This window comes from Polypterus senegalus, chromosome 8, assembly GCF_016835505.1.
Source record: "Polypterus senegalus isolate Bchr_013 chromosome 8, ASM1683550v1, whole genome shotgun sequence".
Taxonomy (NCBI): Eukaryota; Metazoa; Chordata; class Cladistia; order Polypteriformes; family Polypteridae; genus Polypterus; species Polypterus senegalus.
In genome coordinates, this window is record NC_053161.1 from 15,595,166 (window position 1) to 15,610,141 (window position 14,976).

The 14,976-nt window shown below is 38.8% G+C and overlaps 1 protein-coding gene across 1 annotated transcript in view; it reads left to right on the forward strand.

Moving 5' to 3' along the window:
- LOC120533813 (collagen alpha-1(XII) chain-like) overlaps positions 1-14,976 on the forward strand; it is a 57,176-nt gene that overhangs the window by 41,554 nt on the left and 646 nt on the right. The window contains exons 16-17 of the mRNA XM_039760813.1: positions 12,693-12,731; positions 12,821-12,856. Of these exons, the coding sequence (XP_039616747.1) occupies positions 12,693-12,731; positions 12,821-12,856 (75 nt within the window). The remainder of the gene's footprint in view (positions 1-12,692; positions 12,732-12,820; positions 12,857-14,976) is intronic.

The window sequence follows — 14,976 nt, forward strand, 5'->3', positions numbered from 1 at the left end:
CTAAGGGTAAAAGCTAACAGTAAAAAGAATATAATAATAAGTAAAAATCATTTTCCATGCTGCCAACAAGAATACCATATTCAGAAGTTAACTACTCTGAACAGCAACAACTGTATGTGCTAAAACAACACATTTCATTCTGTTTCGTTGTGTCTGTTGCAGCTAGTAAGTATATGCAGGCATACAGCAGCGCTGTCGTTTCATCAGTGTAAGACTTTGCCTTAATAAAACTGCAGTGTTGTCAATTCTGTTCAGTTCAGAGTTGCTGTCACACGTAAGCAGCACAATGACAATCCTGTCTGCACTCTTTGACCAACATGTACCATGCCAGCACTGTCCTTCTCCGACAGCAAAAATTTCATTCTGAAGGTTATGTAAAATACTAGACATTAAGCCCGTTACAATAACGGGCGCTAGAACAGTAGTACATAAACATTAGTAGGAACAGTCTATATTAAATGGCAAGGGACCTTGTATGTGGCTGTATTATGCATCACTGTATTGTGTGCCTTTAATTTTCTCTCTCAGTAATACTGGTTTGTATTTCCGTAAAATGCCTGTAATCTTGTCTGACAGTAATACAGTGGAACCTCGGTGCAACCGAAGTAATTTCCCCCATAGGATTGTATGTAAATACAATTAATCCGTTCCAGACTGTATGAACTGCATGTAAATATATATTTTTTTAAGATTTTAAGCACAAATATAGTTAATTATACCATTGAATGCACAGCATAATAGTAAATTAAATGTAAAACCATTGAATAACACTAAGAAAACCTTGAACAACAAAGAAAAGTAACACTGCAAGAGTTCGCACTATAGCCTTACGACCCGCTCGCTAAAAACACTTTTTTTAATGAGTTTTAAGCACAGGGAAAAAGATGAACATTTGAAAAATCTGTAATTTAATAAACAACCAAGAAAAGTAACATTGCAACAATGCACGCGCATGCCTGGGTTTGTGTGTCTCTCTCTCTCGCGGGCCTGCGTGTGTGTGTCTCTATTAAGCGCGCGCCTCTGTGTCTGTGTGTGTGTGTGTGTCTCTCGCCTGTGTGTGTGTCTGTCTCTCGCGCGCACGCACCTATGTGTGTCTCTCTCTGCACACACAGGAAATGCACAGGAAGAGACTGAACACGTGCCGTGTGGCCCCGCACATGCACACTTCACCAGAAGACACACACACGGACACCTGGACGCACACAGGGGTTTTATTAAAGAGAATAACATCACAAGAGTGACAAGCGAAATAGCCAGTTTTCTTCTCACATACAGTTTGGCGAAATTTGTGTTAAAATTGGTGATTTCACAACTTTGAAAATCATTAAAAATAGTTGGTTTTTTTTTTTCCATTATTCCTTATGGTTTATGGCACCATCATATACCATTTCCAGTCCCATTAATTTTTCAGAAAAGTGTCCACATGAAAATAAAAGGGAGAAGTTTAGAAATTCAAAATGGATAAAAACAACCTGCGATGAGACAAAAAAATGCAGCAACATCAAAAACTCTCTTCTTTGAATTATCTGAGAAGATAATGGTGCAGATGTGGATTTTTTTGTTACAATTTAAACTTTGAATATGCTCATCCCCAGCTCAATGAGAACTGTTATCCACACATCAGCACTACAACAGGTTTCTAGATGACATGAAAATGAGATGGAAATCTAATGGGTAGACACAGATGCTAAACACAGTTTCACTGCAAATTCTGCTTCAATGGAATCATCACTAATAATAGACTACAAGTAGTCTGGGCTCGGGTCCACCTAACACCCAAGTTTCATGGTTTATGATCTTTAAAAATTGGATTTCAATTTGATTAATTGCATGAAAACAAAGATGACAGACAAGAGACAATTCTGCTTGGAGTGAAGTTCCTCAGTGATCTGCATATAATTTACACTAATGACACAGACTCTGATACAGTCGGTAATCTTATGAAGTTAGTAGATGAGAACAAAAAAGAAGGGTCAGAAAATACTGGGGAGTCACCAAAGCAATAACAAACTTGAATTATTGTCAGAACTGTGAAAACACTCAGAAATTGCAGTTTGATGTACTATAAATAAAAAAAAGTGTCAGGAAACAGAGCATTAATGATAAAGACAAGATGGGAAACACTGACGTACAGGAAGTGACCTCTGATAAAGAGTTGTGGTTTATTAAGCTAATTAAAAGGTCATTCAACGGTAGGTGACATTGTAAAACTGCATCACTCTATGGAAAAGACATGTAAGCTTTAGAAAATGTGCAGAGGGAAGCAACTGTTGGTATCCCAGTGTTAAAGGGTGGAAGCCCCCATCACACTGTATGACTTCTCCAGCGTTTCTCAGTTGCAGACTTCATTTATGTAATCTTAGAGAGTCAGAGGTGTAGTCGCAGTGCACTCCTATGATATTCTATCATGTACTCTAACATCCCCAGAAACTCTGTGACTCACCCCAACAGAATAAACAGGTTTGATTTTTGACTTAAGTCGTAGGTGTGGGCTTGTGTGCATGAGAGCTAACAACCAATGAGCCCCCACACAAATGTCCATTACAAATAATGCAATGGCGAGAAAGAAGCAATGCTGGTGTTTTGGACCTTGAAAACCAATAAGAAGCTTGTCTGTCTGATGTCTTGTGTTTGCTGTGCCATGAAAGAATGCAAAGAAAAAAAAATCAGAGATTGTAGCTGAGCTCCAATGCTTGGAAAGCCCTCATATAGTACTGGTCTTGTCAGAAGGCATGCAGTGAACTCCTGATACTTTCCACATTTGAAACTAGCAGTGTTAGCAGACACTAACTAATCTTTTTGTACAGATGTCTGATTTCTTCCATTGTTTCTAATTAGTCCTGCATCTGCAGGTAAGGGAAAGACAAGTGATGTAGACGGCCTCAAGACAGATTGTGACATCTTCATGTCTAAATGAAGAACAGCCTCACTGCTGTAGGAGAGGCTCAGGCAACATGGAGGTCACCAAGTATGGTGCACTATGCTGAATTATTCAGAGAATGTTGTTGCCAATTGTTGCTTTTTCACCCACATAACAGACAACACTTGATAGATAGATAGATAGATAGATAGATAGATAGATAGATAGATAGATAGATAGATAGATAGATAGATAGATAGATAGATAGATAGATAGATAAAATTGTATTTGTCCCAGGAGGAAATTTGGCTTTTTACAGAAGCTCTTTAAATAAACAGATACATAAATAGGTAGATACTGTAAGTAAATACAAATGTATTGCTGTTGGTATAAAGACACCCCAGTAGAATTTCTTGACACTTCTGCTGAATAGCTAAACAGAAAACTTCTTGGACACTTTTCCTAATGCTCAGTGCAAATAAAATATATATATATATAACTAGCAAAATACCCGAGCTTCGTAGCGGCGAAGTACTGCATTAAAATTTTTATTAAGAAGAAAATTAAACCTTTTTAAACTGAGGGAAAATATGGCAATAATTATTTGTTATGGATCTCTTTGTATACCACATTGTGAGTTCGGCCCTCCGGTTGTAATGTGACCAAACTGTGCGCTGAGCTTACTTTTGAGCATGCAACGTACAGTTGGCCATGTAAAAAGCAATCTTGCCTCAAATCTCACAGCTTGGATTGCTGCTGTCATAATCGGTTTGAGTTTCATGGTTTGTGTCAATTATGACAGTATTTGCAGGACTTGTGTTGAAGTGACATTCAGCATCTGTCAAGCGTTGTAAGCACACAACCAGTTTCATTGATAAAATCACATCCAGCTTTTGAGAGTTTAAACATTCATAAACCTCAAAGTGTCCACTACTGAAATCGTCACCTGTGAATCTAAGATGTTTAAGAGGCATTGGCGGTTGTCAAAAGGTGTAAAATATTTGGCCATTTCGGTACACTTGAAAGCGACAACCGAACAATTCAGCGGCAGCCATCAACTCACATGCAGAACCATAGGTGAAGGGCTTAAGCATTTCACTCTTCTAGTGCTCCTGTGTAGTATAATTATCTCCTGTACCGTCATCAGTCCACACCTTAACCCTGTCCCACTCATTCAATACATAAGACACAATGTTCCTCCGGATATCAAGAGTGAGCCTGATATGGCCATGCAATATGTAACAAAGAGAATGGAAAAGGTAGGTGCCATCTCTGGGCATGGAAACCACTCGGTAAGTGACAGTTCTTTGATCGATAGTGATCACCTCGATAGACATGGTAATGGGGGTTGGAATGATAAAGGAAATGGGTACCTGAGCAATGTAAAGTAGGTCTAAAATACCTATACAATAACTATAATTGTAATAAACAAACAATAAAACAGCAGAGAAGCCGTGGATTAAACAAAAAGGCTGAAGTTATCAGTAGGGAGACGTGAATCCCGTGGCGAAGCAAGGAAGGGAATGTAGAGACCGGAGCGACGGACGGCCTTATATAGGCAGGCAGCCAACAACGTGGGAGGCATTTGGATGAGGGACCCAACTCCGCCTCACACGGTGACCGAGCTGCAGGCTATGGACGTATATATGTACGTAAGTAGGATTCAGTTAGCGTTGGGAACCCGCGTACCAAATTTCTTGAAGATGGGCCCACAAGTAACAAAGACTGTTGAAAAGTTCAATATGGCGGCCGACAGTGGCATCATATCACCGAAACAAGTACGTACATTGGTTTCGGTTAGTGCAGGGAAGCCGCCTACCAAATTTCGAGAAGATGGGGCCATAAATAAGAAAGTTCAACATGGCGGACGTTGTTGACCGTTATGACGTTATGTGTAGAATTTCGAAATGAGACCTGCTTAACTTTTGTAAGTAAGCTGTAAGGAATGAGCCTGCCAAATTTCAGCCTTCTACCTACACGGGAAGTTGGAGAATTAGTGACATTGGAAAGTTCAATATGGCAGCCGACAGTGGTGTCATACCAACGAAATAAGTACGTACATCGGTTTCTGTTAAAAGTTCAATATGGTGGCCGACAGTGGCATCATACCACCGAAATAAGTACCAAATTTCAGCCTTCTACCTACACGGGAAGTTGGAGAATTAGTGACGTTGGAAAGTTCAATATGGCGGCTGACAGTGGCGTCATACCACCGAAATAAATATGTACATTGGTTTCGGTTAGCGCAGGGAAGCCGCCTACCAAATTTCGTGAACATGGGGCCATGAATAAGAAAGTTCAATATGGCGGACGTTGTCGACCGTTATGACCGTTACACGTAGAATTTCGAAATGAAACCTGCTTAACTTTTGTAAGTAAGCTGTAAGGAATTGGCCTGCCAAATTTCAGCCTTCTACCAACACGGGAAGTTGGAGAATTAGTGACGTTTGGAAAATTCAATATGGCGGCTGACAGTGGCGTCATACCACCGAAATAAGTACGTACATCGGTTTTGGTTAGCGCAGGGAAGCCACCTACCAAATTTCTTGAAGATGGGGTCAGCCTTCTACCTTCACGGGAAGTTGGAAAATTGGTGACTCTGGAAAGTTCAATATGGCGGCCGACAGTGGCGTTATACCATCGAAATAAGTAAGTACATCGGTTTCGGTTAGCGCAGGGAAGACGCCTACCAAATTTCGTGAAGATGGGGCCATAAATAAGAAAGTTCAACATGGTGGACGTTGTCGACCGTTATCGTAAGTTATGACCGTTACGTTTAGAATTTCAAAATGAAACCTGCTTAACTTTTGTAAGTACGCTGTAAGGAATAAGCCTGCCAAATTTCAGCCTTCTACCTAAATGAGAAGCTGGAGAACTAGTGATGAGTCAGTGAGTGAGTCAGTCAGTGAGGGCTTTGCCTTTTATTAGTATAGATGATTCAAAAACTATCTTAATTAAGTCTTTAAAATAAAGACTTTTTAACAAATAGTCCTGTATATTTTGTCAAATAGTTAGGAATTGTATCCTCGCTTCCCATCATTCATCCTTTGCTACCAAGTTGGAAACATGCTGCTTGAACCATGAGCTGGACAATATCTGTCCCTGCAGTGCCAGGTCACCTGCTTCTGCCATGTTGTCTCTTTGCCTGCTCTGACTTATGGACTTGTTAGCTAATTGTAACATGCACAGTGGTTTAAAACTCCTATACTTACCATGAAATGTTTTATGTACAGTATCAATCATCTTTGGATGAATGGCTTTATAAAAAGTACAGGGTGACCACCTGATTGATTAAAAGACAATTCTATACAAGTGCCCCTCTTAATGGATTGTGTATCTTCTGTTTAGGACAGTGTTTCCCAACCTCGGTCCTGTAGCCCCCTTGTGGCTGCAGGTTTTTGTTCCAACTAGATTCCTAATCAGTGACAACACCTGATAACACTGATCTCATTTAATTAGCTGGTATTATTTTTCTTTTCATTTTACATTCAGAAAAGCACAGCAGCATGATTTTTACATTTATAAGACACTAGCAGAATACCCGCGCTTCGCAGCGGAGAAGTAGTGTGTTAAAGAAGGTACGAAAAAGAAAAGGAAAAATTTGAAAAACAATGTAACTTGATTGTTAATGTAATTGTTTTGTCATTGATATGAGTGTTGTTCTCATATCTATCTATCTATATATATATATACATATATATCTATATATATATATATATATATATATATATATATATATATATATATATATATATATATGTTGTTCTCATATCTATCTATATATATATATATCTCTATCTATCTATCTATATATATATATATATATATATATATATATATACCAGCGCTTGGAAGCGGAGCAGTAGTGTGTTAAAGAAGGAAAGAGAAAGAAAAGGAAACATTTTGAAAATAACGTAACATGATTGTCAATGTAATTGTTTTGTCACTGTTATGAGTGTCGCTGTGATATATATATATATATATATGCAAAATAGCCGCGCTTCGCAGCGATGTCATGTGTTAAAGAAGTTATGAGAAAGAAAAGGAAACATTTTAAAAATAATGTAACATGATTGTCAAAGTAATTGTTTTGTGTATTTGGCGGCAGCGTCACAAAGTTTTTTTCGTCTAGCTGCATCAGAAAATGTACCACGACGTCTGACACGCCTCCTTTTTACTGTTTTCTCACAGCTTGGATTGCTGCTGTCATATATATACACACACACAAACACACACACACACACACACATACATACATATATATACACATACATATCTTCATATCTACATATCTATATATACATATCTACATATACACATATATATATATATATACATACCTATCTACATCATATATACACACATACATACACACACACACACAAATTATATATATGTGTGTATGTATGTATGTATGTGTGTGTGTGTGTATATATATATATATATATAATGTAGATAGGGGTGTGTGTGTGTTTATATATATATATATATATATACACATACATACATATATATACACATATATATACTTGTGTGTATGTTTGTATGTGTCTATATGTGTGTGTATAGCTTTGGTCACTGAGTGCAAGGGAAAAATAATAAAATATAGTCTATAAGTTATTAAACAGTAAAACATTAACGTTTTAAGAAGTACAGGTACATTGAGCACTACTGGAGTGGTTTGGGTAAACTACATTTTAAAGACTGTGTAACACAACAGGTAAGTAACTAACAGCAGCTAAAATGTATATGGATCATCTCTTGGTAGTAGATCCCTTTTGAAAGGCGCTACACGACGGCTGTGGTATAGAAATTACATTTTCTATGTGAACGCTCAAATTTGTGCCTCTGGTAATGTGCCTTACCAGCATTTAAAGAAAATTAGTTTTGTGTCCTCTGCAGTGTTAAGAGAGAAAGGCTTTGGTTTGGGATAAAAGGAAAAAAGGTGTAAAGAAAGGAAAGTTGCCTTTTTCTTTTATATAGTATAGAGAGATGTGTTCGCTGACGTTATGATCGCCTTTTGAGGACAGTCGCGGTGGGTCTTGTGTAGACTGGTGAGACGTCCCGCCATTAATCGGCTGTGATGGCACTGTCAGTCCTCCACTCGTGCGTGTCTTCATAATCCGAGGTGATGACCTCATAATCGTATCGTGCAAAAGAAAGTGTGAATCGCCTTAATATTATTTTTCCGTGGTGTAGAAAAGGGGTCCCGTGTTTGCACTTGTCTGGGCTATAGCGCAGGTGGAGGATGAAAAAATTAAAAGTGCTCACTTTGACTTAAGGCAGAAGCGCAGTCAGCGTCTCAAAGGCCGGCACAGCTATGCGCGCGCTGGCTGCTCGACTTTTGCTGGGCAGGAGACCACAGTTTTGTACACACGCTCATGATATCAAAAGTCTCAGCGCTCTTTGGAGGTCATTCATATATATATATATAGCAAAATACCGCGCCCGCAGCGGAGAAGTAGTGTGTTAAAGAAGTAATGAAAAGAAAAGGAAACATTTTAATAATAACGTAACATGATTGACATTGTCATGAGTGTTGCTGTCATATATATGCCTGCCTAAATAAGTCACCCTCGCTTTGCTCTTACTTTATTTACCGTTCATTTAATCATGGCTATTGGCGGAAAAATTATAAAATGGAAGGAGGATGGCTTTACCAAAACAATTATTGATGGCGAATCGATTATTCATAAAGCTTGAATTGGTGATGTTTTTCTGTGTTAACCTCATATTTTTCATACTTCTTCTCAAACTAAGGTGGTGCGAGGGTAAAATGAATCGGGATGCGCTGATCAATGTAATCGGTGTACCAGGAAATCATGCATTGACAAAAGCTCCCTTTGCTTGTAATGCAAAGTGTGATTAAATGCATTATTTTTTAACGCGTTATGGAGCACATGCATCGAAGCTTCTCAGCTGTGCTTGTGCTAAGAAAAGGAAAGATTTTAAAAATAACGTAACACGATTGTCAATGTGACCTTTTGTAAGTAGTGCCTGGAGGATTCAGTGTGTAGAAACTCTAGAGACAGAGTGTGTATTAACTTGTGGATTTTTCTGGGAGTATTTGGTGGCAGTCTGAGGAAGTTGCTTCGGAAGACGGCGTTAGCCGCGGAGCTCAGCTCAGAGCGAAATGAGATGAATGGGAGGGGAGATGATGACGTGACTCCCCCACCCGCCTTAACTTTCAATCCCCCACAAACACAGTCTCGGAATTTGCATAAGCACACCGCTTCACCTACAATTTTAACTTAGTTACAAAGTGATCAAAACTCTCGTTTATATCCTGCGTCCTCTCATTAAACTTGTATCCCGCATTACCTGTGGGCATGTGAAACGCCAGCGGTAGCCTGTCTATGAACTTAATTTAAAGTTTAGGTTTACACCTTGCTTTCTTTCCGAGGTAGCAGCACTCATGAATATGGTAGTATATGTCACTCGCTCGCTTCTTATTGTTTTTCGCTGCCTTCTCAATTATATAATACATGTTTTGTTAAGCGCTTTTTGGAGGTCTTCCTGATTTTCTACGCACTGCGTTATCAATCAGTTCATGTGATTACGTGAGAGGCGTGATGATGTCACACAAAACTCCGCCCCCACGTCATTGCAGCTCAACTCCATTACAGTTAATGAAGAAAAATACCTTCCAGTTATGACCATTAGGCGTAGAATTTCGAAATGAAACCTGCCCAACTTTTGTAAGTAAGGTGTAAGGAATGAGCCTGCCAAATTTCAGCCTTCTACCTACACGGGAAGTTGGAGAATTAGTGATGAGTGAGTGAGTGAGTGAGTCAGTGAGTGAGGGCTTTGCCTTTTATTAGTATAGATTTAGAAATATTTCTGCTTTTGCTATAGATTTAAATGCTTAACTTTCTTTTGTTGATTTCATTATATTTTGCTCTTTCTCTGTGCAGTTTTTCACCTTCATTGTATCTTAATAATGACAATTAAAAATGAGCAGAGCAGACACGCTGACAAACAACAGTAAATAATCAAAGGCTGCAACTACTTTAGCATCAGACCCATTAATTAGTAAATAATGGATTAATTAAACAATTAGAACACCTAGAAAAGTAGAATGAAAATCAAGATGAAAATATTGATAAAAAGAAAAAAATACATTATTCCCATATAACTGCTTGGTATATATATATATACTAGATGTACCCGGCCACGCATTGCTGTGGCTCAGTCTGGTTAAATTGAAAAGAAAGAAGAGAAAGCGCACGTTCCTAATATGTTTAATTTCACAATGCTTGTGGGTATACAATATTTTTGTTGTTCCATTGTGTGTGCAAATATAGAGATTGTCTGGTTTGCCGACTCTAGAACACGCAACATATAATTGTCCATGTGAGAAGCAAGCTGTATCTAGATCTAAACTGCACAATTCTAAAGACTGGCTCTGAACTTTGTTGATGGTGATTGCAAACGCCAATCGAATTGGGAATTGCAATCTCTTAAATTGAAATGGCATATCCGTTGGAATCATAGGAATGCAAGGAATGAGGACATCTTCGCCTTTGAAAGGTCCTGTCAAGATTGTTGCTTCTACGACGTTGCTCATTAATTTTTTTACTTTAAGCTGCGTGCCGTTGCAAAGCTTTGGCTGGTTGATATTTTACAACATGATAATTGGGACACCAACTTTCAATTGCAGTACATTCGGTGGCATGTCTGGCAGATCGAGTGAATTCAAAAATTCTGTTGGATAATTAACCGCTTCATCTGCTTCCACAACAGTGTCGACGGACTTGTATGTGACTGCCTCGCTTTGAATGTTAGACTGAATAATATTCTTAAGTTGGTAGACGTCTTTATTCTTAGCCGCAAGAATAGCTCGTTCACTCAGCCAATCGTGATTCTTATAATTGGTTTGAATATTGGGAAATACTTTTTCAACCAATTCTTCCTTTGACGTCACTAAATTGCAGAAGTTATGAGGCAGTGAAATTCGTCCTGAGGTCAGATCAACCGGCACCTTTCCGTTCCCAATTTCCAGCAATTGATGTGAGAATATCTCAGCTGATCGATCGTTTTGCAGCTGGACACGCATATTTATAGTTAATTTTAACGTCTTTACGTGTCGCCACAAAGTAGAGTATTTCAGGCAAGCATTTATTTTGTCCGCTGGATCGAATTGCTGCCAGAATCAAATTAGGAACATTTTGCCAGTTCCTCCTGGCGCATCTAGAAGAAGATTTCTCCAATCCCGTTATTGATAGTTTGCATTATTTGATCGTAAATGCCTTTATTCTCAAGCGTTAGTTTAGGAATATTTGATTGCACATACGACAAAAGATCACCCGTGTTGTAATTTTGTTCACGACGCAATTCTACATCGAACGAAACAGCAGCAGATCGATTCGGTGATGGCATTCCCAATTGATTGAGAACTTTGTTCGCGATTTCTAAGCACAAATCTTCAATCATTATCAACGCTTCGTTGTAGATTTCTGCTGTGAAATCCATGTCCATATTTGAATTTAACTCTGTTGGAGATGTAGGAGAGCAGGCGGTCAATATGATTGCAAACAATGCACGAATTTGATTTGGGTGTGACGTGTTGCACGCGTCATTAATGCATACATATACATCCCAGTGTCGGTCGTTCTCCAATAAATTCAGAACTTGACATGCACTGCGGAAAGTGGCATGTGTAACGACGTTGACAATTCTCAATTGCTGGAAAGACGTTGGACCGGGCACATTTAGCAACAGCATGCGAAGAAAGAAGCATTCATCTTGATTGGGATGCACGGTGTACAGTCTGCCCATCGTAGTTTCTTTATATATGCCAGTTGTCCGTCGACTCGCTGTAATTGTTTGCGGCGTTCAAATGATTTTCTACTCGCATTTCATGTGTAATATGTAGGTACTTCCGAATACAGCAGTGTTTTCGCAAACGCCTCATTTTGACATAACGTGAAGAAAGCAGTTAACGATGTAGCTGGTGGATTCAGGGCTATTTATTGCACATTTGCAGCTTTGAAATAAACGCGTTGTTTATTTTCTAGACGTACTGCTAAGTGAACAACAGCTGGACTTCGTTCATGTATAGGAAATGAAAGAATTCGCCATACAGCTTCATTGCTGCTTATGTATCTTCCAGCCTGATACTGTGCTATTTAATCGATATGTATGGCCGCATTCCTATCATTTCTTTCTGGTTGCACACCAAAAACTGCCATGTCGCAGCCTTTATTCACGTACTTAATCGGAAACATTGAAATGGAATCGTAAAATATTTAGTATAGCGTATGTTTTTTTTACGTCCAACAGATGGCGCTGTTTTTCAAAAAAGCATGTTTTTACCTGTCACAGGTGTGACATCTATATAATAGTAGGTATATATAAACACGCACGTATTCGAATGTAACATTGTGTCAAAATTTCAAAGCAATCGGTGAAGAACTTTCGGAGATTTAAGATTTTGAACAAACGAACATTTACATTTTTATTTATATAGAATTGAATATATTTATTTACCAAACTTAGTTTTCTAATTTCTATATTGTTTCCAAAACACAGAACTTGAGAAATAACATCACTTAATTAGCCCAGGAGTCCAATTAAAAACAGAAGCTGGTTGGAACAAAAACCTGCAGCAACACTGGGACCAAAGGACCGAGGTTGGGAAACAATGGTTTAAACTATTTGTTAAATATAAGAGTGTCTCAGGTGACAAGTAATGTTTTTCCTCTCGTGTAATTTATCAAATGCTGTGTCTTTTCCAGAACATTCTGTGTACCTATTCTTAATCAGCCTTATCCATTTGCCTGATATACTTGGCAGTTTTTGACTAATTTAGTTTTCCTTTTTTTCAATGCAGCTCTGGTTTCTCAGGAAAGCAACAAGAATCCCATACAAGGTGATTTTATTTTGTGCTATTCAGATATTATGTGATGGCGTTATACATTTGTATTAAATGAATATTTTTACTGTTTACCTTTTCTATAGATCGGTAACCCTAACAACGGTCATTGACACTGGCAGGTATGTGTTTTAAAAGAAACTGTTTCATTTTTCTTGTTTAAAAAAACACAATAATATGAAGTAAATATTAATTTACATGAATTTTGTTTACATTAACTTAATCAACATGCGTCTCATAAAGAAAAATTAAGTTGTTCTAACTTTGATACAAAACTATTCCAAATGACCTGTGCTGCGCCCTGACAGCTAACACACTGGGCAGTTACCCATGAAGCCTGATGCCATAGCCAGTCTGATCAGCTGGACGATGAGACCCTATGCAATGTTGTGTCTTCTGACTGGAGGATAAGATACCGGCTAGCAATTTTCCTGCTCTATTACATTGTTGCCATTTCAGATTTCTTTGACTCTTTTGCCAAAGACAAAAAATGCAGATACATTTAAAACCAATGGAGGCAGAAACAAGTGCAAAATGAAAAGTTCAAGAGTTGGCAGATTGCAGGACTTTGCTGCAGGCAGTACAAATATAAGATAGCAAGTGAGACAAGCAATATGTCAAAATCAGGTGGCATTCCTGTCTGCTTTTGGACACCCAAAGGGGTAGAAGTTTCGAACAGTCTGAATAAATTCAACTGATTAGGAGCAAAGTTTTTTAGTGTGTTTTGATGGAGGATGCACAATTAGCAGGCAGAGCAAGAATAGTGGCGAGATGTGGACAAAGTGACCAGCCAAACAGTGCAGTAACCTGTATAATGGAAGTTATGAGCTAGATCACAGCAGCAATGGTAAACCACTAGAGACAGTAGTGCTGCTGTCAGGGATGTTGAGATGGAATGACTAAAAGTAGCAGGCAGCAGAAGATGTCTGGTTGGGAGCGATCAAATAGCTATTGCAAGGCCACCCAGCCTTTAATGTGTTGCCATTGTTGCTAAGGGAAATGATGCTGAACTGCCAGTTCATCCTACATTCATCAGAGCCTGTAAGAAGTGGGTTTGCTCACAGGCCCTGGCGGACTCCCTGAAGCACACACACACTCATAACTGATACCCTCTGCATAGTGTATAGGCCAGGCCAGGCCAAGAAATTAATGCTATTTATTTTGTTAATATTTCTGTAAATATTCTTTGTAATATCACGTGGTATCTTTTTTCGCAAAAGTGTCAATCATGTGTAGATACTGTATTCTGCCTCAAACAGGGATAAAATTAAATGCAAACGAAACTCAGTAACAAAATCCTACAGTAGTTTTTTTTATGTTTGGACATAAATCACAGCAAATGTAGTATCAACCAGTTTGAAATCTCGAATTGGAAAGATCACTAGACATAGGTATTGTGATTGATTTTATTTTGTCAATAGACTAATACTAATGATTTGTTTTTATGAAATATTGAGTGTTTGTTTCATTTTTATAGCTTTTAAGTGCAATGATGTGAAACAAACTAGACAATATTGTGTTATTTGTAATGATTATTTCTTCAGGTAGCATTGCGTGATCCAGTCTAAAAGAAACTTACTGCATATGCAGACTAAACACTAAAAACCTGAGATCAGCATAACATGGGCAAAATGCCCCAATATTTCAAAACTCGCTCAATCTTAAATAACTGGCCGCCATGATGTTAAACATTACACTGTTCACATGACATCATAGCAACTGGCTTACAAAATGAGGGCGACTGTGATAACTGCAGTGAAATGAGCGAAAAGAACATAAATGACCACTATTTAAGAAAAATTTGGAAGTATTAAATTCTTTGAAATTATCATACTCCTAAAACAGTAGGGGTATTCACATTAATTTCATCCATCCATCCATTTTCCAACCCGCTGAATCCGAACACAGGGTCATGGGGGTCTGCTGGAGCCAATCCCAGCCAACACAGGGCACAAGGCAGGAACCAATCCTGGGCAGGGTGCCAACCCACCACAGGACACACACAAACACACCCCACACACCAAGCACACACTAGGGCAAATTTAGAATCGCCAATCCACCTAACTTGCATGTCTTTGGACTGTGGGAAGAAACCGGAGCGCCCGGAGGAAACCCACGCAGACACGGGGAGAACATGCAAACTCCATGCAGGGAGGACCCGGGAAGCGAACCCAAGTCTCCTAACTGCGAGGCAGCAGCACTACCACTGCGCCACCGTGCCGCCCTACATTAATTCTGGCAG